The sequence below is a fragment of the Bactrocera dorsalis genome, chromosome 3 (assembly GCF_023373825.1).
Source record: "Bactrocera dorsalis isolate Fly_Bdor chromosome 3, ASM2337382v1, whole genome shotgun sequence".
Lineage (NCBI taxonomy): Eukaryota > Metazoa > Arthropoda > Insecta > Diptera > Tephritidae > Bactrocera > Bactrocera dorsalis.
In genome coordinates, this window is record NC_064305.1 from 685,869 (window position 1) to 710,343 (window position 24,475).

Genomic DNA, 24,475 nt, shown 5'->3' on the forward strand with positions numbered 1-24,475 from the left:
TTCCCCGAAAATTTTTGTCATGAAATTCTCATCAAGTTTATGGAATCTTAGAGACAATTTGTGTAAGTTTATTAAATATATGGATAGTTAGAGAACGAACTTCTCTCGATACTGCTTCCAAGATTCGCCTGTTTTGCTTCGGAGTTTAAAAGAACCTAAACTAAAAGAAAGAAGGATTGATATTTACACAAATACATGCGTACGATGCAACAAAAATGCCATTACAACTGCAAGCAGTTGAAAATTATGCTCATGTCAACGGCATTCAGAGTTGTGGTTTGAGGGGTTACCACTTGTAGAAGAGCAAGCACAGCCCACAACGAAAATTCGAACGAGTTGATACGACAACAACAACATGCAATTCGGCAACGACATCAACAATGAAATAGAGCCATGTAAAGGTTCGAACAACAGAGAAGAAGGCTAATAGCACAGAAAGGATATGCAAGCTCGACCGACCGACCGACCGACCATCAGCAGTTGCACGTGCTGGTCAGTTGCGGATGGGCGCACAAGCAGCGAACATATGGAGGCCTCCAAGCCAGCAGCAAAGCTCGCGTCGCTGTCATTAACAACGCCGACGACATTTCCTCGTTGAAACCCACAGCCGACTGCAAGGAATGCAATCGACACAAACAGACGGACATACCGGCATACATGGAGTGGCCGGCCAGGATAATGCGAAAATATGAGCAGACAGAGCTGCAAACGCGCTGAAGAAGAAGAAAACCGAGCAGAAAGCGCACGAAAAACCGACGAGAGCGAGGAAGAAAGCAGTGAAATAAATTGGGAATAGCGAACGGCAAGCAAACGAACAATGCAAGCAACTTAACGCAGTGCATAGGCAATGTGGACACATTAACTACTCATAGGCGCACGCACACATACACACTTATCATATGTACATATGTGTGGGAAGGCAACGCATTTTCCTTGCAAATTTAAAGGTGTTTCCATTGGCGAGCAGAAGAAAAGTGCCGCCACTTATTATTGTTATTGTTATTGTTGGCACACACTTATGTTATAAATTGTATTTGTGTTGAGGTAATATGTGTAATCGTATGCATGTGTGTATGTGTGTGTGTGAGAGCCGAAGGCGTTCAGTGCATTTAGCATGCAACGAAGTACAGAGGCAGCCGGCTGAGGCTTGGATAATGTGTTCATGTAGCCCTCGGTTCGTCTAAGCGTGTTGTCGTCAGCTGCTACACTAACACAAGCAAATAACAACAATAATGCAGAGTGTAGTGCTGACTGCTGGCAAGTGAGTAATTTGGTAAATTAAGAATTAGAGACACTAGCCATTGCTGGTGTGGGTGTTAAACGGGGGCGGAGAAATAGCATTTTGGTGAGAGTACGGACTTAATGTTGCCGGCGGTTCGCAGAAATATCGATTTTTGTTTAGAAAATTTGAAACTCAGGCAAATAAGTAATTAAAGAGATTGAGTGTAATGAATTTAGTAGCGAAATAACCATTTTTTGTCGTATTGCTATATGTTATATAACCGGTTCGTGTTGTAATTCGTTACAATTCGACAGTAAGGGTGTCTTAGGGCAACTCTTTGCAGTTTTTATTTGCGCCGAACTATGTATATACTCGTACACAGGGTTTGTCGGGAAAGTAATAGGACCGATTTTCTTCCGCCGCGACTGTACTTCGGAGTGTGCGCACACCGACTGGATTCGGTAGAGGGTGTTCTTAGCTAACGAACCAGCAGCTGGTCAGTTGTCTTCGAGCACCAGAGGGGATCCAAGCAGCATGCACATGGGCTCTCAAAGCTATTCCGGAGAATGCTTTCCGTGACTCCTTCAATGGAAATCGCGCTGGCAGCGCCGTATCGACGCAGTAGGAGCCTATTTCGAAAGTTTTTTAAAGATTCAATAAATTTCTTTAAATCGATTTAGTTCTATTACTTTCCGGACAAACCCTGTATGGTTTTCGGAAACTATGTAAAACACGACAATAATTTTTCCTTTATTTTTTTCCAATAATTATTCTTTTAAGAAGTGTTTCCTATGAAAGTCAACAAAATTGTTTTGGTATCTTTCGGGGTTGCTGAGCTGTCTCGAAAACGCACGCTGCCACACCTTGTAGCGCAACATGTTCAAAATCTGCATTCACCTTCTCACATCTGCGCTCCATGTTCTTACAAGTACTATGCTTTCTTTTTTTTATGTTTCTTCTTCTTCTTTCACAATTTTATATTGATTTCGGAATACCACATTTTCCTTCTTCTTAGTTTGCATTACAGTATTTTCCTTATCTTGCAACTTTCCTGCTTCTGCATTTGCATATTCCTTGACTGCCTACGCTTTCTTGCCGCTAGCTTCGGTCAAGCGTCTGTGTCGTCAGCGCTGCATTTCGGTTGTGAGACGATTTACCGGCGTACATGACCAATTATATACATGAAAGTGCATACATAAGCAATGAAGTATCTATATAAGTACAGCTACACTTACACACACCCACATTTCGTAGTGGGGCATGTGCCGCCTTTGGGCCACCCCTTTGCCTTATAGCGAAGGGATAATTAATGAAATTAATGCCTGAGTGTGAGTTGAAGTGCGCAAAATATTCGATAATGTTTGCATAAAATGTAAATTCTAAAATATGTGAGCTTTAAGTAAGGCAACGCTGGCGAGCGAGTGTCCCCGCTGGGTTGGAGCGGGCGGTGGGAGCGGCGGAGGGTGAAATGCACAACAATTGCAGCGGGCGAGCAGTGTTCCAGGCGCTGGTACGGTTAAATGCACTGCTACACACACACATGCGCCCACATGTGCAGTTAAATGTACAGTTAGCATTCGGAACTTTTTGTGCGAAGGTGGCAAAGTTTGCAAAATATATTTGCATTCTGCATTTGTCGGGCTAAGCGCAGCACGGAGGCTGAGTGCGGCATGTGGCGGAGAAAAGTCAGGCAAGGATATCGTAATGAGACTATGGCGTGTATGATTGTGGGCGTATGTGTGTGTGTGTTTGGGTGCAAATGTAAGTGTTAGCATGCTTTTAGGGGCAAATAATGTGCAAATCAGGTTCAATTTGGGTGTGTTCGCCCGAGCCAGGCGCTCCTTGCGCTATGCGCTGGCATGTTTTGAGTGTGGACACATGCACGTATTACAGTTATAAATGCATACATGGACACAAGAAATGAGGGGTTACATACAGACGTGAATAATGAATTGGTAAAGTAGTTGCAGGAAATTCTTTGCGAAAGTCGCAAGATTTGTTGCATGCATTAAGGTGTGGAACCAAATTCATATGAGTAGATACCATACCGAAAGTCGAAGAGACCAAATAAACATTGGCTTCACTTTATAAAGTAGTTAGAGTGTCAGAAGACTATCAATAGCATAATTCTTGAATTTACGTTTTTTTTCAATCCGCAGGCTTTCCAAAATGCTTAACTGACATGGCGGAGGGCTGTGAGGAAACAGAGAGCCAGCCAAGCAACCGTAAAGCCGATAACGCGCCGACCATGCTCGGCACTGTCCTGCCATGCGAAGCCACCATTACAGCCGCCTCACTCGGTACTACCTCGAACGCCGGTGGCGGGATTGTCATTAAACGTGAACCGACGACCAACTCCAGCGCCTACGTGGACGCCAGCGTACATCATTTGAGCGGCAGCATTTCGGCCACAGTCAGCCTAACCACCGCCGGTACGCACAGCCCCGGCGTCGGTACACCACCGCCGTCCACAACGCCAACAGTCACACATTTATTGGCTATCTCACCAAACGGTTGCCGACCGACAACTCCAGCGCTACAACAACAGCAACAACGCACGCCCACACCCATAACGGGGATACGCGGGGCAGTTGCAACTGCCGCAACAGCGGGCGCGGCCTGTTCCTCCTCGTCGTCATCGTCATCGTCCTCATCTTCCAATTCATCTATGACTTCATCCACTTCGTCCTCATCGTCGACGGCCTCGTCTTCGACGACAGCGGCTGTCGCGCCCAACTCAAATGCTAACAAATCGCCTTGCAGCATAGCGGGTTCACCGTATTCCACATCGGCGGTCGCATCTTCGGTGCGCGGCGGTATTTCGCCAACATCGCCGCCACTGTCCTCTGTGGCACCCGGCACACCCATCGGTTTGGAGGCCAGCAACGGTAGCTGTGGTTCGACTGCTGCTAACGGTATTGTTGTGGCAGGTAGTGGGTTGACGGTAGCGCCATCTGTTCCGGCGCCGGTGACGACGTCAGATACGCTGGCGAATGCCATGTCACCGATCACAGCGACGCAACACCAACGTACACCTTCGCCGAACGCTTTGCCGACATCGTTGCTGCCAAATGTGGCACTGAACATCAAAACTGAATCGGTGAGTAAAAATTTCGTTATCGGTATTTAGTTGGGAACTATTTTTAAGTGGCGTGTGGAGATGCTCTGTCTTAAAAAATACTAATACGCTGAATGCGGAATGTTGCTTTTGAAGTAACGGTCTACTTTGGTTATACGTTAATTAGCAGAAGGTAGCGGCTGCAGTTAACAGAATTTGGTTAAAATTTTCGGTTCCCATTGCCTTAAAGCCTGCTTGAGATTGTGCTTCTTATGTATTTATCGGCTTAAAACTTCTTTGTATTGCATTATTATGACAGCTAAAGGGTTCGTCTGGGAATAAATTAAAGAAGGGAAAACTGTCATCCCTTTCACGTGTCCGATCCGCTTCTAACGTCCGCGTCGCACAATCACTTCAATTCACTGGAATTAACTTCTTAAGTATGGCCGCCTACTCACCTTTGTGTTCGCTCCCCCATTGCCTCGGCATGCTGCACGAATTCCGCTTCCCACAAACAACGCGGTGCAAACTGAAATTGGAGCCGCATACAAGCTAGTTTCTTTTGGCCCAACAAACTACCTGTTTGGTGCCATGATTTTGTATTTATTCTTCCAAAGTCATTTGATGCTGCGCCGCTTGACTTTGACTTTGGCCTGATTTCGAGCTCCGAATGTCGTAGTGCGCGCATAACAAATATAAGCAAATATTTCGAGAAAGAATAGCAGCGCGGCTCACCTCATTTGGAGCGCAAATAAACAACAAAACTGAACGTAGCAATCTTAAGCCGCCGCAAAAAAACAGTCAAAAATGAGTTCTCCACAGCGCTGAGTGAGCAAGAAAAGAAACAAAGTGCCGATAATTAGCGAGAAACGAGTTAGAACGAGTTCCATGCCGCAAATTTGTTGAAGCGCGCTTTTAAATATTTGACTTGGCACACTTTCCGGTGAAATCTTGTTAATTGCACTGTTAAGTTGGTGGAATAGACTAATGTGACCAGCGGCAAAAATTGCATGGAAGATGTGGTAGCCTTGTTAGAAGAGCATAATGCTTACTGTGCCTTGTTTGAATATGTATTTGGAATGAATATCGATGAATGTGATACACTCACTTTACCTTCGGATCGAATTTTTGAAATATTATGAGCAGCAAATAATTTTTTTTTCAATTGCTAACACAAATTGGATCTGGTGCTACCTCTCAAATGAATATTGCGGAATGAACTTAGCTTATGTTGAGACGGAATATTAAGCTAAGCTTTTTCGATCAATGTCGATACCGGTTTTTGGTACTGTTAGCTAACACGCGATTTGGCTTTTTCTAATGGAACCATTGGCTAAAAGTGAGTACTATGTTTATCAAGTCAACCTCTACTTTATCTAATGGTTTCTGGGTAGTTTTTAGATTGAGATGCCCTTAAGTTCCATTTTGAGGAATGTTGTTGAATTAAGTAATAGCTTTAGGCTGATCCAATTTTGTATTCCCCGATTGAATCTACGCGTCGAAAGTAGTCATCCTTCTTTTAGCTCCCTTTCTGTTGTGCTTTATTACAATTTTATTTAGCTCAGTGTTCAGTTATTCGTGCATTTTCACACATATCAATATATAAATTGCTTATGTCTGGCTTGCAATTGCATTTTTTTCTTCTTCTTCTTATGCTTCGACAATAGTTTTGTATTCGTTACACTTCTATGCGGCCACTGTGCCATGATCGTATGTCACTGTCAAACTCCCAACATGGCTTACTCATTAAGCGTTCAATAGCGTTGCTCGCTGGCACCTTTTCGTCCAAATAATTTCTGACATTGCATTAACCGTGCAGCTTTTTATACTCTCAACGGGGTAAATTAAGTTCGTTACGATTTTTGCAACACCCAGAAAGAAACGTCGGAGACCCTCTAAAGTACATATATACACGCAAACTAGTCCCTCAATTTCTGAGATAACGATCTGAAATTTCGCACACGTCTTTTACTCGCAAAAAATCTGTTCATTTGTCGAAAGCGCCGACATCGGACCACTACAGCATATGGCTGCCATACAAATTGAACGATCGGTATTAAGTGTTTGTATGGAAAACTTTTTTATTTGAAGAGATATCTTCACGAAGTTTGGTACGAGTTATTGTCCAAGATAACGATGCTTTCTCTGAAGAAATTGGTTCGATCGAATGACTATAGCATATAGCTGCCATACAAACTAAACGATCGGAATCAGTTTTTTGTATGGAAATATTTTTTATTTGACAAAGTATCACCACGAAATTTATCACGGATTGTTATCCAAGGCAATGCAAAAAATATCCGTAGAAATTTTTGAGATCGGAACACTATAGCATATAGCTGCCGTACAAGTCGCCTGAAAAAAAAATCAATTTCTTGTATAAAAAGTTCTTTTTTTTATTTGTGGAGGGTATTCTAGCTGCGGTACAACTGAAGTTAACACTTTTTCTTGTTGTTTTTTCTGTTTTTGTTCTGCTGTTGCACCGCTGAATCGCTGATTTGTGCGAAAGTTATGTGCGCATGCGCCGCCGCCACCCACTCCGCTGCACCACGAAGCGCACATTATTATTTGGCTTACAGTGCTGTACCTTCACATACACACACATATTATCATGCATACATACTTACGTACATGTATAGTCATACATACATACATACATTCATACTCGTATAAAGCTGTTTGACCATTTGGCTTCGAGGACATGCGAATTTTATTTATTGCTGACAGTTACAGTTATTTTGTTATTTTGGCTGCCATTCTTACCAACACTCTCGCAGCTGTGTTGCTTGCTGTTTTTTGTTGTTGTTCTCCTGCGGTTGGTGCCGCGCTCATTTGTTTCTTGGCCGCGTTGTGACGCAGCAGTTGTTGTTATTGGCGCTTGTTGTTGTTATTTCTTAGCATTTTTTAATTGTTATTTCGCTTGGCGGTCGCAGGCTGCACTCAAAATTGGGACACTGCAAGATTTGTTGTTTTCATTGCCAATTGCGGCGTGCAGCGGCGGTGGCTCGCGCTTTGGCTGCTAATTCGCCGCGCTTTGGCCCAGCAAACTCACACACGTGCATATATACATTTGTATATATACATATATATATTTGGCAACGCGAGACCGAAGATGTGGAGGGTAATCCATTTTTTCTTGCCTTCGAAACAAGCATAAAAACCTTATATGACACACACTGTACCTTCAACGTGTTTGGTGTTGTTTTTTTTTTTTTTTGTTTTTTATCGATTTATATATATTCCATGTAAAATAATTGAAATAATTTTCGCATTACAAGCTTTGGCTTTGTCCCTCAATTGATTTGTGGCTGTACTCATTATTTTGGCATGTTGCACTCAAACATCGACGCCCGTTATGCGCCCAGCGCTGCCGCAGCTGGTGACATGCAATTTATTTATTTATTTAATTAATCACTTGTGTTGGATAATTGCATTTATAATAATCTCGATTTAGTATGAAATAGCTAAGTGCCTTAGCGCGGCATTGCCGAGATATTAAGGCTTTGCATTTACGCGCTTATATCACCAATGTCCATATACATATGTATGTATATTGGCATGGCAGTCGCTTATGCTTGCGAGCGCTTATGACGTGCTGCCCGCTTTGCCTTATTTGTTGCTGGCCTTCGCTTAATTATTTAATTAATCATGCAATTATCTGTAATTTTTGTTATGAAGCCATTTTAGTTGGTGATTATAAATCGGCTGTGTTCGCCGAGCAGCGCAGCGCTACTTTTCCCCATGCCCAAAGCGCCTTATATATTGCTGCGACCGCAATTTTCGCTTCAAATGCAATAACAACAACAAACAAGAGTGCCGAGTAATTATTGCACGCCAAGTAGAGTATATGTATGTATGTGTGGCAGTAATGGTGAATTATTCAAGTGGTGACCACAAGTTATTGCATGAGATCGATATTGGTACTGTTTTTGTTTGAAAATAAAGTGTTTTGAGTTCCTACTTGTCTGCATCGAATAACAAATTATAACGGTGCATACATATAATCATAAAAAAATGTTGCAAGTATGTTTAGAATAGTATCAGATCTTTGTAAATTGTACTTCAAATGGTTGGATTCACAAATGTCACGAAGTCTTGAGCGGTTACCTGGGTTTCCTCGGGTAAAAAGCAACATTTTTTCATCATTTTTTTTTCATATAAAAAATTAAAATTTTTTTTAGAAATTTTTATTGTTATAAACATACATTATTAATAAAGAATTTTTAAAATTTTGGAAAAAAATTTTAACTCGGCCTTTGCGTTGCCATTTCCGGCGATCCCTCGGAAAAAGGATATGTCCGCGTTGATAAGATAACGACTTAAAGGATCAGCAACTTAAGCAAAAGCAAAGAAACAACTGAAAATTGAATTTTTGGCAAACATTTTAACAAAAAAAAATTAAAATTTCAGTGAAAATTTTTTTGCATTTTTTTTTAAATAGTTGTAATCGAAAAAAGTCCTTGGTCCAAGTCTTTGAGAATTGTATCTCACAGACCTGTGTAAAATTTAATTAAGATTGCTTAAATAGTTCTCGAGAAATCTTGCTAACCGGCTTCAAAAACACAGTTTCACGAAAAACGCGTTTAAAGACGGCGCACTTAGCCTAACTAGCCTCGAGCGCACATGTTTTCAAGGCTGTACCTCCGAAACTATCACTCCGATCAACTTGAAAATTTAGGATAATAATCTAGAGATGTTTTAGAATTTAATAAGACAATAAAAAATTTTGATTTTTTTAAACCCGTAAATCCATATAACTAATCCAACTCAACACAAATAGTACGTAGCACGAGAAAAACGTGCTAAAATGATACAGTTGCCACGACATTAAAATGGCAATAACTTCGGTTTTAATTTGAATTTTGAAAAATCCTTTTAGGCAGATATTTCTGAATATCAAAACTATCAAAATATAAAAAAAATAAAATTTTCGACTTTTTGAAATTTCTAGACAAGGATACCCCCTTAAGGTTGTATTTGAATAGGATTGAAAAAATAGTTCTTTATGCTAAACATGTGGTTGGGTCTTTAAATTTTGCTTCAGTGATCATTGGCATAACTTCCTAACTGATAATAGATGTCATTTTAACTTATAGACTAGAATTTGCTAGATTCAATGAGGCTTCTCTTCAACAACCAGACTTCTAGACAACTTATTTTACAACTAAAGCAAAGTGATAAATTTTTTCAGCCTTTATACTGAATTCTTTCAAATATATTTAATTAAATTAAACTTGACTGTAGAATAGTCATGTCCTAACTTAAACTTCTTGAAATCTGGCTCTAAAAATACTGTGAAGGCTTGCTTTAATTTCTTGTAGTAAAAGTAGGGTTTTCGAATTTTCCTTTGTCTTAAAAAATATTATCTTGCTCATATCAAACAGCAATATCTTCAGTCTTTATCCGATAAAATAAATTTCTACTCAACTTAAAGTACTTATCCGTTCTACATTATTTACTTAACGCCTTTGCAGCCTCAGAAGGGTTTCACAGGCGCGCCGGCCGAAACACAGACCAATATACAAACATATAAACTTGCTTAAGCGCCTAATTAATTGCCGATAATTGAGCGCTTTGCAATTAAGCCGAAGACAAGTTTTTATCGCAACCGTCAGCGTCGCCATTGACAGCGGCCCCCCCGTCACCACGCGCGCGCTCGGCTTTTCATCTAATCGCCTGCAATGTAACTACTCGTGTACGTTTGTGCCACGACGGCCGCGCACATCTGACCGCCAATAAGCGCGCCATTAGCTCAGCAGATAACTGCGCGGTGGTGGTCGTGATGGCTGACCATAAAAAATTTTTGTGTCTACATTTCCGTGCCAATACCTAATTGTTAGTCATACCTTTTGGGTAAACAATTTAAATGCGCGTTTCTCTATTTTTGGCGCGGCAGTGACAAAAAATGCATGCAAGACACAACCACCGCTGGAAAGCTAACTAAATGAAAAGCCAGAAAAAAGAATGCCAACACAAACTCAAGCGCGCTGTGTTTGCAGCGTAAAAACCGGCAATTATACCAAGCTATAACAATTATAAAGGCAACAATAACAAACAATAATATAGAAACGAATGGAAAGAGGCAATAAAAAGGAGTCAAAAAGGAGTTATGTGTGAGTAAGCCAATATGTGCGCGGTGATGTGGAAAAAACTGGATTTGTACTGGCGGTAGCTGACGAGAGTTCTACGCGAGCGCGGACTGTAGGAAAAATTCGTGAGATTAGAGAAAAAAGAGACCACAGCCACAAAATATTGGTAACCGCGCTAATGAAACTGTCCAAAATCAGAGGTATGGAACATTTACGCTATATACCGGACGCGTGAGAAATTCTATCCATGAGTCCGCCGTTTTTCCAACAGGCCCTGCTTCCCTAAATCGTGGTAACCAAATAGCTAAATCGAGCGTTACGTTCTTTCATTTCGCTGCAGTCAATCGGTCCGCCGTTGGTTGTGCGCTCTACTCGCGCGCTGGCCACTCAGCTGGCGTGGCACGCTGGTGGGGGGTAGCCAATCAGTGTTTGCACAGCTTTAAGTATCGAAAAAGAAGGAAGCAAAAATAACTACATAGTGCAAATGATCGATTTAAGCCTTGAAAAGCCAAAACGCCAGAGTGTGCGGCACAAAGTATCGTCTGAAGTAGGAGTACGTAGGAGAGAGAGAGTTCGGCGGAAGACGTGTCGCCAAGGGGGAGCCGGCTAATGGCCACAGCGCACAAGCAATGATGAATAGCATAAACATTTCTGGGACTTAATTCTACTCGACGAAACAGGATTTGCGCCCTGCTTAATTGAGCAATCCCCCGCCGTTGCAACGCGCCATCTAGTGGCGCGTAACGTCGGCGTGTGATTTTGCCAGAACGCGCATACAAACGCCGACATTTTTGTTATTATTGTATTTCTTTTATTAATTTGCAACATCATTACTGTTGGTGTTGTTGTTTTTGTTTTTCGTTTGGATTTGTTTTATTTGCTGGCCTGTTTATATTGCCTGTACTCATTTGTAATTAGTAGTAAAGTGGCATGTTCGGCTCAGCAGCTGGCTGCCACAGCAGCAACGGCAGCGGCAACAACGGCGTGCACTTTTTGTTGCAGGCGGGAAATGAGTTTGCGATTTTGCCGTTTTTGTTGTTATGCATTTGTACATTTGCCCACATTGTATTACCAATGCAGGCAGTTGCCTCTAGATGTGGTTGTTGTTATTATTGGTTGGTCGGTGGCAGATCATTTGGCTTAATGCGTTGCTGCGGCTGAAATTGCAGCTGGATTTTCTAGTTTGCGACGCTCGCTCGCTCGCTTGTCATTATTAAATGCGCTCATGTTGTTGTTGTTGTTTTGGTTGCTTTGAAAATGTTGTTAATTTTAATGTCCACTTGCATGTGCTTAATGTTGTTGCTGTTGCTGTTTCGGTTTTGGTTTTTCATTTTCGTTTTGATTTTGGTGTTTGCGCTTGCTGTTGTTGTTGTTGCTGCTGGTTGTAAGTGATCATGTGTTCATGTGGCGCATTACTCAACTGGCAACGTGCGGCAGCTTAGCGGTCGACAGCAACACACATTAAGTCTTGTAGCACGGTGTGGCGCTTGAACGTTGCACGCTGGTGTTGGCGATAACTCCGTGATTTCATTGGAAATAAATCTGACGACTTTTTCGTTTTTTCATATTTTTCTTGCTGTTTATTATTCAAAGTCACTGTATAGATTTAAGATATAAGTTGATAGAAGCATGGGAAAATAAATTCCAAGAAAGACAGGTCTGTAGTATCATATCTAGATAAGTCCGTTGTGACCTTAACTAGTATCATCGTTGGGTCTTTCGAGTCTCGTTTTAAATATAATGAGCTATAAGGGAACTAACTCTTCCAGACTTCTTATAGAACAAAGTTCGTTCTTGGCTTTAAACAGAGTCGTTTCTAGAACATTTTCTATGGATAATTTTGAAACAGTTTGCTTAAGAAAGACCCTAAGAGGGTCGAGCAAGCTATCTTGAAGGCGAAGTTTTTTAGGAATCAAAAAAATTCTTCTTCAGTTTCAGACGGCCCAATTGTTGACAGTACAGGTTCGCATAAAGAGAGCTTTTAAGCAGTTAATTCCCTGCCAATTCCACCTAACACGCAGCACGTTTTTTATGAAAATTCATGTGGCTCTCAAACAGCAAGCGCTTCTGTATCCATCCTGATTTAAAAGCACTTCCATTATTTTACAGCTATTTTCGACAAATGGGCTTTCAGAGGAGTGCAGCGCGTTATTGATATCAAAATTACGGGAATGGAATCGTTTCCGAAAGTGCCCTACTCTACATGTCCCACAGTAAAGAGAAATTTCAGCTTTCGTTCCGACGAAATCAATGCTTCCTAGCTGTTTCCATTTGCCGTTCTCTAGCTTACCGCCAACCTCTCTAAAAATAAGTCAACACAATCGACTTTAGTCTTAACTTCAATAAATTTGTTCAGATACTTATTTTTGACAAACACAGCCAACAACAAACATATGTTTGTCCAAATGGCGGTAATATAATTGCGGCAGAAATAAAAATTAGTGACGGCTTGTCAAGTCAATCAATTAAATTTCAAATTCTGCCGTAATTCTTGCAGGAAACTCAAGGCATACTTCGTGTGCACGCGAGTACTTACGTTCGACAAAACACGCCGTAAACATTGCAGACGTCGTAAAGCCTTGCGCGCTTGTTCCTAGATCACCTCATCGTGCAGTTCCTGGTTTCCTACGAGCGCCAACAACAGCAACCACAAGCGAGCGCGAGCTCAACGCGGCGCGTAGTCAGCAAAATCGGCTGCAAATCGACCGAACTGTAGGTCGGACGCGCAATCAGCGGTCCGTCAATACAGCAGTCGGTCGGTCAGTCAGTCAGTCAGCCCGATTAGTCATTGTGACGCGTCGCGCATGCGTCCATCAAATCGCCGTCCAGCTGCAATGTGGAGACCCTCGCGGCTGCCGGCAATTTGTTGTTGTAACACATTAAATGCGTTTTTATTGTCTTAAAAGGCTGGCAGGAAAACAAACGCACACACACACACAAGCATGCATGGAGAGCTAGTCCAAGCGCTGCGTGGCCAAGAAGTCCAAGTGCGCAAATGCCGCAAGCAGGCGCTGAGCAGCGGGAAGAGCTTCGAAATTTGTCGAAGACATTTGGTTGCACATTAAAAGTCTTGAAAAAATGTTGCCCCTTGTTTTGCTGTTGTTGTTTTGTTTGTTACATTGCTTGTTGCCTCATTCTTATGAATTTATGTGCTTGTTTTTGCCTTCGTTGCTGCTGAAATTGCTGGTGTTGTTGCTGTTGTAATTTGTACGTGAGTGCGAAGCGGATTTGCTGGTGGCCGCTGCTGCACATTGTGCGGGTGTGCTGCGTCGTCGACCGGCGTACTGGGCCAGCTGGCTTCTTGGCCGCTGGATTCGCGTGGTTTTCTGCGCTGGCCGAAGGGACCGTTCGTGCGCTTGTGTCAATAAAAATGTTCGTCTGTTGTGTGCCAAGGGAACCGGTTGCTGGCTCATGCGTCGTTTCTCTTGTTGTTGTGTGTTATATTTTCGCTTTGCTGGTGTGTACCAGCGAATGAGCCACATATGTCAATTCGTGAAAATTTGACATTTGCATTTGCGTGCGTGCATGCGTGCGTGTGCGTGTCTAGAATGGCGATTGCTAGCCTTTTAAGGTATTTTATGTGCCTAGAAATTAATTGGATTTCCAATGTACTTATGTACGGTTCGTGTAATTAAGCTAAAAACACTTAGCAGCTGTCACTGGGAGATTGAGTTATTGACAAATTGTCCATTGTGCCTTTGGAACTTGAAGAATTATTGGCTAATTTGTCAATTTCTTTCTAGCGAAAGGTCTAAGAATACGCTAGCAGAAGGTCTACTCGAGTGGTTGCCTTTAGTGGCTTAATTTTGGATTCCTTAACAATCATAGTTAACTATCAAAACAATTTCAGAGACGTCTTCGAGAAAGTCATTTCGTATTTTGTCAATAGATGTTTGTAGTTGAAGTCGTATATCTCCAGAGCTACCAATCATATTATGTATTATCATACAGTATTGGAAAGGTGAGATTTTAAACTTCATTTAACCTAAAAAAAAATTCGGGGAATAAGTTGAAGTTTGATTAGAAATACGAAAATACTTTTTCGACTACACTATATATATATAAGTAAATGTGGATTATGCCATTAAATCATAAATTTCTCGCTTCGCACATACATAGAGTTATGCATGCAAAGCATGTATTTATTAACTTCTCTTAATGACTATCCATTTCTTTCTTCCAACAACATTGTTCGGCAGCCGAACGTTGTAAATTAAAAAGCGCTTAGCGCGTTGCATTCAATTGATTTTCACTCGCAATTAAGGCCAAAACACATTGACCACTGCCAGTATATACAAATATATACATATATATGTATGTGCGGGTGTGTACATTAGAGTGGGTTGATTTAGAAGTAGCCAAAAGAAGAAAAAAATCAAAAATGCAGGAAATGTTTCACGGATCACTCTGTAGAGCTTTGCCTAAGAGGCATCTGAGACATTTGAAGTTTGAAAAATCTCGAAAAATAGTGACTGGCTCCGCCCTAAAAGGTGTAATACTACTAGAGCTAAATCAACCAAATTTTTCTGAGAAAAAACCTTTCGGTGACAAAGTGAAAATGGGTAAAATCGCATTATAACCTCACTTACTCACCACTCCATGACCTCAACCACGTCAAATTCTCACATATACCACAATTTGAAGCTTTTTAAGCCTTAAAATGTCAGACTCGAAACTGGTTTTAGACCCGTTTTAGACTCTCAGACAAAGTGGCTCAGAATGATCAACAGAACATTTCCCGTATACGCGATTTAAAAAAAATCAAGCGCATACACGTTTTTATAAAAAAAAATCGACCCGCTCTATTGTACTTATATACTTGCATCTAAATATGCTTGCATTTTGCATTAAGACTTTCCATGATTTATTCGCACGCTTCCCTCACTTTTAAACACGAACATGTCAATGTGCATGTGTGTGTGTGTTCGTGCATGGCTCTTGGTGCACTTCTTTCTCATTTGGCTGTAAGAAGTGTGTGAGTTTGCTTGCGATTGCCATTATTGTGGTGGCGTAAGTTACTTCATTATTATTCTAGTTGTTGTTGCTGTTGTTTTTGTTATCGCAATTAAATGCTTCATTTCACAAATACATGCAATATGAACAAGCAACTGTCTGCTGCTGCTTCGTTTGTTGCATATTAACGTCAGCGTCTTGACGGGGTTGCCATGTTGCTCGCAATAAGAAGCGAAATGAAATCGAACCATTTCTGAAGCGAATGTTAACAAGAGACGAAAAGTGGATCAAATATGACAATAATGTGCGAAGAAAATCATGGTCTAAGCGTGGTGAAGCTCAACAAATGGTCGCAAAGCCAGGGTTGACGAATCGAAAGGTTATGCTGAGCATTTGGTGGGATTGGAAAAGAATCATTCACTTTGAGCTGCTCCAGCCTGCTCGAACGACTGATTCTACATTTTACTGTAAACATTTGATGAGATTGCCTCAAGCAATCGAAGAAAAAATAGCCAGAACTGATCAAGAGAAAGGGTTTCGTCTTTCATCAGAACAACGCTAGACCACACATAATTTTGCTGACTCGGCAAAAACTGGGGGAGCTTGGCTGGGAAATTTTTAAGCATCCACCACATAGCTTTGACCTTGCAACATCGGACTACTATTTGTTTCGATCAGAACTCCCTTAATGGAGTAAAGTTGGCTTCAAGAGAAGCCTGTGAAAATTACTTCTCGCAGAGAAACCAGCAGAGTTTTACACAGATGGATTAATGTCTCTAATAGAAAATCGACAAAAAGTGGTGGAAAAAAATGGTCCATATTTGGCTTATAAAGTTCATTATAAACATAAAAAATAAGTTGAAGTTTGATTAAAAATACGAAAATACTTTTTCGACTACTCAATATATGGAATACATGTTCCAAAAATGAACAAGCTCACCATCGTACGGCAGTTAGTCACCTTTCTGGAGAAAATATAATGCATTTGGCAACCCTGCGCGGGCTCTAATGCATTGTCTGCTGAATTCACCAATAGAGCGCATTCTTTCCCTCTTTCTCTCTCTCTCTGTCGCTCCTTTTCGTTTTCGACTGTCAAAGTAATTGACCCCACATGAAGCGAATGCCGGGAGTACATTAGCGCAGTGAGCAAATCCGTCGAAAACGTGAAAATAAACAGCAAAGACGTAAATGAATTGAAAAAGAAACAGAAAAGCCAGAAGAAATGTGGCTTTGGGGCTAATAAGAGCGCTGCGTGAAGGGCGAGTAAAAATGTTAAGCGCATTAAATTGGCTGTCATGCAATACAAGCTGCAGCTACATGCGTCAGAGCAAAGCGCGCCAAAAGGCTAGCGGTGGGGTGCGCAGGGGCGAGAGGGGGCAATGGAGCGCGGAGCTGCGACGTTGGAGTTGGCTGGGACTTTGGCTTGGCTTAGATTCTAAATGTGCGCGCTTATGTATGTTTGGTGTAGCTGTCTGACAATGACTGCGCGCCCCTTTCCGTCGAAGTGGCAGGAGCATTACGCTGGGGTCGCTTCATTTAGCAAAGCTTAATAATTAGTTAGCCACGAGTGGTGTTAGTCGAACGACTGCAAGACACGTTTAAAATCACACAAATAACAACAACAACAACAACAACAGCAACTGCCGTGAAATGTGCCATACAAGAAATATGATAAAATTGCAACAACAACAACAATACCACACAACAAATAAACATAGCTAACTGCTAGTAAATAGCGCACAGTTTTCGCCAGCCAGGGCAACAACAACAAATGCAAACAACAATTAAAAATGCCAGAACAAGCACAATGAATAGCAACAACAACAACCACTTACACGCCGCCGGGCACTTTAAATGAAATGTGTTTTCTATGTGCGCTGTTGCAACGTTATTAATATCCGCGCGCATGCTTGCTGCCATCACACACACACACACATACAAATATACGCGCTTGCAAATGGTTGGCTTGCTGTACAGTTGTTGCTGTCACTGCGCGCTGCTACTTAAGCTAAACTGGCAACGTGCAACACATTCGTAAATTCATAATTCGCACACATGCTCAGCTAGCGGCTTTCGCAGATGCACGTGTGTGTGTGTGTGCGTGTCCGCATAGACCACTCATTATTGTCGCTGTTTTGTTGTTGTGCAAATTGCTATTTTAATATTTAAGCCAAAAATAGCATTTCAACTCATTAATTTAACGCGTGTTTATGGCCGTGGTCCAGCGCTGCCCTCGCACCCATACCGGCGCGCTGCGGTGACTGCCACAAAATGTGGCAAAAACAATAGTCGAACGTGTGGCGAACGCGCACCGTAACGAGTTCACCAATTATGTGTTAGTTAACGCATGTAAGTGTATGTGTGCGTGTGTGCGTGTACGTGGCGTTGGCGCATGCGCACTAACTAAATAAGTGTGTTCTTGGCTGCGCGATGCTGTCGCGTTGATAATTTTGCTGTTTTGCTGCTCGGTTTGTTTGCACAATTGCAACTGACTCCTTTGACTTCGCCAAAACATTCAACTCATTTTCGTTGCGCCATGCCCCGCCTGCCCCAGCCGCCACAATCTGCTTATTAATACCTCATATGCTTATTGCCAATTGCTGTTGCTGTTGTTGTAGCTGCAGTCCTTTGCTGATTTCGTGGTTGCTTTGCTTGCACTAGAATGTTGCTGCATTTTTTGCTGTTGTTGTTGGTGGTTGTATCTTCAGCAACATACACACGAGCATGAAATGCATTACATTCTGGCCGTCGGCGTTAATTCGTTTTTATGCTGATTTTCCAGCTCCAATCTACCCACACACCGACATGCGCACATATTTTAACCCACCGCATGCATGTGTGTGTGTGTGTATGTGTAGATATGCGCGCTGCTTGTTTCGCGTTCCCTTTTCGCTGCCTTTTCTCGCCATTATCATAATAGTAATAAGAATAATATTATTGGATTTTTAATTCCTCTCCTTCAGCCATTCGGTGGTTCGTTGGTGTTTGCTTGTGCCAGCAATAAAATTCTTCTAAAGTGGGTGTGCCGTGCGCTTGTTATTATCGTTTTATTGCGATTGTGTTTGTTGGTGTTGTTGCTGCCGCTACGCCTGCATCGATTAGCCACAACATTCCAAGAGATAAGACATGAAGGCAAATAGGAAGAGCATACGAAAATTGCAAATCGTGAACAGCACGCGATGGCAGATCCAACGCCAGCGATTGCCTGTGTGTGTATGTATGTATGTATGTGTGTGGAGTGTGCAGAAATCTATCCGAAACGAATACGATTGCCATAATAATTTCTGTAGAGAAAATTGCTAGTGTCGGAAGACTGCAGGAGTCTGTTTTTGTTACTTTTGCAAATGTTTTCAAGATTTTTTTAGAAGAAGAGGACTTTCTAGCTTATGTGGTCTACATTTTCTTAGTTTTATGTGACTACATTTCAGTAGAGTCTTCTGGGTTCAATGTTTCTCAACGGCAGCCCTTAAACCTAATTAAGGTGGAAGTCGATTATTTCGGATATTCTATCCAATAGCTATTCCTGTATTACCTACCATTAATCCATGATAGAAAGCTTTCATGCAGACCAAATATTGAATGCATCGGTTGTCTTATATTGCTTTAGAGGAGCTATGGGGAGAAGATGCGGATCTCAAGAAAGGTTGTGTGTTTGGCGCTAAGAAACCGCAGCCAAAGCAATGATGTTCTACATCAACAATGGCACTTAACGTCTTTCTACACATCTTAAATTTAGGCCACCGTTCCAATGTAGTGTTTTTTAATTGTTATTAAGTAGGCAGTAGAGATACTGCTACGAAGTATAGGCTCTTACAGGGAGGTGATCATTCATTCCGGTCGCCGGTCGCTCAGCGCACTGACTGTTCCCTCAAACCTAGTCAAGGAGTGTCTGTCCTCACCAAGAATAGAAATCAAGCTACTTTTTCATTAGATTTGTTTGGGTGGAATCGCAGGCAATTGGAAAACTGATTAGCTAGGCAGAGGAGCACTTTTATCCTGATTACAGCGGATTAAAATCGAGTTGGATCTCTGCTGCCGTCCTGTGTTCTAGCACTGGACCAATGAACCTCGCTGCGCTTAGCGGATACTGATCAACTACGATATCATTCTGGTCCAGAATAAAACGCAAGAGATCTGCTGAACTACTTGCCCGGAGCAAAGTTCATCTTGTCGCAATCGAAGAAGTTCTAACTAAAAACTGTCCAATAATCATTTACGTGGTCAGGCTGAAGATCTTGTCGGCCATTAGCTATCAAAATTGTATCGAAGATGGTGAGATGGAAACTTCAAAGCACTTTCTTCTCCGCTGTCTAGTCTTTCCAAGGCTGAGGCTAAGGCAGAAACATCTCTGTAATCTAACTTTTGGGAAACTGAAGCGCTTTGTAGATTCTTAAAATTTTTTTAGTTGGGAGTGAAACCAGGCTAAAAATCCTAGATCACACTTCAGTTCTTATGGTAAAAAACCCTTAAAACTTGTATTATATTGTGAGGTTGATTATTCAAAACACAATTTCTCTCACAAAGCAGCAATTACCTACTTTTTACCCGCTTCGAAGGTGATATTATGAAATTTTTTTAGCGGAGACACCTACCAATAGAGCCAATACACTTTCCATTAAAGTTGCTGGCCAGCCGAAATACATTTCGAAAACTTTCAGGCCAGCACCGAAATAGTGTAGATCTTCTCCTGCAGAACTAGCATACACACAATCATCGCCTTAGGAGCACCATAACTATCATAACGAAAGTTCAGATTCTCTAAGCGAAGCTTTGTCGTTAGTATATGGACTTAAAAATCTGCTACAAGCCCGTTTCGGACAACATCTATTTCTGTCTTCTGAATACAAGGAGAGCAGGCTTGAATCCGGTTGTAGATCCATAATCTCTTAGGCGAAGTTCTACAAAATGATGCATAGAGCATTTCGCGCGGACGCCATTTTATGGATTTTTTTTACTAACTGTAAATCGACCCAGTCTAATATTTATACATATGTACTATATATAGCTTCAACAGTCGCAAGTCGGAAAAATTAAATTTTATGGAACTCACTGTCATCCGCTAATTGCCTAATTTATTAGCAAACACAAAAACGTAAAAGCTCCGGAAGCTCTTTAGAAAGCATAAACAAAACACATAAAAGCAGTTACTACAATAACGAAATATCATATAAAGTCAAACGATGAAGCCGCTTACACAGCTTACAGCAAACAGCAACAACGATGGTGACAAAAATCGAAAAAACCAAAGGAGCATGTCGCTGCTGATTGCCGCAATGACGAGGACACTGCTGATAGCGGTGATGATGATGGCGGCTATTAGCCGAGACTTCCGCTGGAACCATGTCCTGACAGTCAAGCAACACACACACACAAACACCGCCAAATGAACGCGAAAGCTGGTTGGTATATTTCGTGAATGTTGCAACAGTGATGTTGCATGCCATGTGGCAGCAACGAACGAACGAGCTGCTGTTAGCGACGTCGTCTATGTGTCGTTGACTAATTAAAACTGGAACAATAGTAAATTAATTACGACAAACAGGTTAAGTTGTGAGCAATAATTGTGGCACACACACAAACACACAAACACACACACTCACACGCAAAGAAGCATGCATGATAAAAAAGACAGTTCGCTGCAGCGGCGCTTAGTTGCTGGCCCAACAACTGACTTTTATTGTTGGCTTATAATTGTTGCTGCATTATATTGTTGTTGTTTTTTGTTGTGTTTTAGCTGTTTGTAAATGCTGTTGGCCATTACAAAATTGTCGCACGCGCCAAACATCAAAAACGACAAAAATTATCGTCGAAAGCATCAACCAACACTCCCCGCCCTTCCATTCATTCCTCTCCCACACACACACACACATACATGCACTGCGCTTGGCACCGTGTCAATGTTGCTGCCAGCGCGCTTACAACACACAATACGGACGCGCGCATGTGTCCGTCCGTGAGTTTGTGGTACGTGGCTTTCTACTCGCGGCAATGTTAGTTGCTGCCACACATCGCGCTGCTCTTACCGCTGTTGACAAAATACGTGGCAAGCTTGCGGATGCGACGCCATGGCGAATGCCTTTGGCCAATGTTGCATGCCGACACAGCATAGACGGCAACACGGCGTGGCATGCAGCAGACGCACGAGCATGTGTGATATATAGCGGGCACTAACTCACATAATTTTGTGTGTGTGAGTGTATGTGTGTGTTGAGTTTGTAGTGTTAAACAGTTTGCGACCACATAGCCACACCAGTATCCCCAATGGCTGATGATTTAGTGGCATGTCGCTGGCCAACGCGTCGCTCTGCTAGTCATCGCTTGTGCGCCACTGCCTTCGCTTGCAGCTACTTATGTCTACTTAAATGTTTATATAGCTGTGTGTGTTGCATATGCTTATGTGGCACATCATCAGTGTCCTTGCCACTGCGACATTAGTGTTTGCGGCAAGCGCAGCACGTATTTAGTTTATTGTTGCGCAGTTATGCAAGGCATCCTTCATGTGTTGGTGTGTGTGTGTGTGCGCAAAATTGTCGAGTTTTTTATTGTTTCGGTTTGGTAGAATTACTTACAGTGGCACTCCACCTACTTAGATGAAGAGTTTTTAAAAATATTGCTTCATTTGTCGAAATAATGCCTTTGACAGCTTTCTTATATGATCTTTTGAGAATCGCCTCTTTATAATCTATCAAGGTCAAATTATACCCTAACCAAGCCTCGACTTACTTATTCCCGACTCCGTCTCGGCTTAACCAGGCTTCCATTACAGCTCTGCGGCACCAGAATTACTTTTGATTACTACTTACCGGAACGAACAATGTTAGAGATCACCGAAATAACACCCCTTGGCCGTAGAACCGGCTGTTGTGAGTATGGACCAGGGTTCGATTAAATCTCCGACCAAAATTGAAAGTTAGTTTTTTTCGTCATCTTTTTGTCTTTCTCACGAACAGGTAGAATCTCATATGATCCGTTAAGGGTTCGAAAGCAGACCCGAACCTACCCTTCACTTGCCCAAGAAGTTCATGGCGAACTCTATAAAAAATTTGCTCATTAAAGAGTTCCAGCCGTGGTTAAGTCTTCTAAACTTTCTACGATAAGAGCAGCCATTCGATTTAGTGAATGAAACCAAGGCGAACATCGTTTATAATTAAAAATTATCCACCACAAAATGTTCTGGCGACACTATCCGGTGCTTTAAAAAGAATAAGAACCCTGTTGCTATTGTAGCGGCAGAAAACCTTCTTGAAGTAATTCCGTAGAATGGTGCCGAGTTAACAATTTTTTTACGGAAAAAACCCGATCAATCCCGATTACTTTTACCCGACTCTATTGGGTACGGAGTATCAGAAGCTCTTCCTGTTCTGCGTCGAAGAAGTTAAGAAAATGACTTGGTCACAGAAAGAGGTTGAATTTCTGCTTCCAATATATTAAAGGAAGGATTGATAGTGCCTGAAACGCTCCCGATTTGTTTCGTAGCTTTACGAGTCGCCACAAGAAATTTCACAAAGAAATCGAAACTATTTAATGAGTGTTGTAATGAAAACTTAGTGGCGCCTACGCCTGTCTATGACACTTAGTCACTGCCTTAGAAAAGAGGCTTGTGGTCAATTAAATATTTTATTAACCAGCCATACTCCATAAGCAACATATCTGCCGTCACACACCCGCCGCCCGACTGTGGTACCAGCGAGCACTTAGTTACATTTACTCACTCGATAATGCAATAAGTTGACTGCGGACTGAACTCTACGCCACCCAAGCTAACTCAACTCGCTCGGCTCGGCTCTCGTGTAATTATCAACGTAATTAACCACTTTTTTCTCTAATATATTTAAGTTATTATAAAAGTAGTTAAAAAATTATAGACGACGACTTGTGCTTGGTCCGGTCCGGTTGTTGTGGACTCGCCTTGGTGGTGATTGTGTGTTGCAAATAGCTGTGTATAAGAGAGCGGTGGGGCGTTGTTGGTGCAGTTGTTGGTGTGCCGTAATACTTGCTTAACAAACTAAATACATTTTTAATTATGATTTAGCCGCAGCCGAACAGTGTAGGCTAATATGTAATTATGTCAAATGGCAAAAGCCGCAAGGAGTGCGCGGCCGAGGAGAGAAATAGGGGCGGCAACGCACACACACATACATTTATACACAAATGTTGCAAATAAATAACAAACTACAGCGTTGTTTTTGTTGTAGTTTTGTTTTGACGTCCGTTTGCGTTTTTAGTGACGCCAGCAACAACAACAAAACCAACAAAAGCGGCCACTCTCCAGCACGGCACGTTTAAATTAATAATTACGCTGACTCAACTAATAAAATAACAACAACAACAACAGTGTGTGGTGTTGGCTAAAGCGTGTACGTGGCACTTGGAGCGTCGCCGAGGTCTTGACGCTGCCGCAAAGGATATTGCTGTTGCAATTTTTGTTGTTGTTGCGCCAAAGTGGTGCCACTGAGAGTCGCTCTGAGGACACACGCGGAGTGTGAGGCGGCTGCGGTATGCATGAGAGAAAATAATTAATGCACTTAATGTGTAATTATTTCAATTAAATGTGGCACAAACGCTCGCATAGGCTGCCGCAACTGCTTCCCCGCCTCCTGCATTTCGCACAGCCGCACGTAGTTTTCGCAATAGCTCCGTACGCTGAAGCGGGTGAAAGCGATGGCTCAAGAAAGTTTAATAGGAAGTGTTAGTTTATTATGTGTGAGAAGGTGAGTGTGTGCCTGTGAATGCTTTCCATTTAAGCTGCAAAGTGAGGCCTTCGGAGGCAGCTCAGTTACCAGGCCTCTCTGCACCCTCGAATCAAGCCAGATATGGTTTTTACGAAACGAATAATACGATAATTATCGGCTGAAACTCGATATTTCGAAGAACTTCGACTTGGACCATTATAGCTTTATATATACTCTCTTATTTACTCTTTCGAAGATTGAGGTAATTAAAATTGAGAAACGAAACTTATCTTCTACTTTTCTGACGCAGAAACCACTTACGTGGTTATAGCCGAGTTAACAACAGCGCGCCCGTCGTTTCATCTTTTCGCTACGTGACACCAGTTGGAGATTCCAAGCGAAGTCATGTCCTTCTCCATCGGGTCCTTTCAGCGGAGTGGAAGTCTTCCTCTTCCTCTGCTTACCCCGGCGGATACTGCGT

The 24,475-nt window shown here is 42.0% G+C and overlaps 1 protein-coding gene across 2 annotated transcripts in view; it reads left to right on the plus strand.

Annotated features, from left to right (window-relative positions):
• Positions 1-24,475, plus strand: part of LOC105228061 (mucin-19) — a 146,258-nt gene that overhangs the window by 41,403 nt on the left and 80,380 nt on the right. For both annotated transcript variants that reach the window (XM_011207670.4, XM_019990992.3), the window contains exon 3: positions 3,382-4,322. In XM_011207670.4, the coding sequence (XP_011205972.2) occupies positions 3,405-4,322 (918 nt within the window). In that variant the 5' untranslated portion in view covers positions 3,382-3,404. The remainder of the gene's footprint in view (positions 1-3,381; positions 4,323-24,475) is intronic.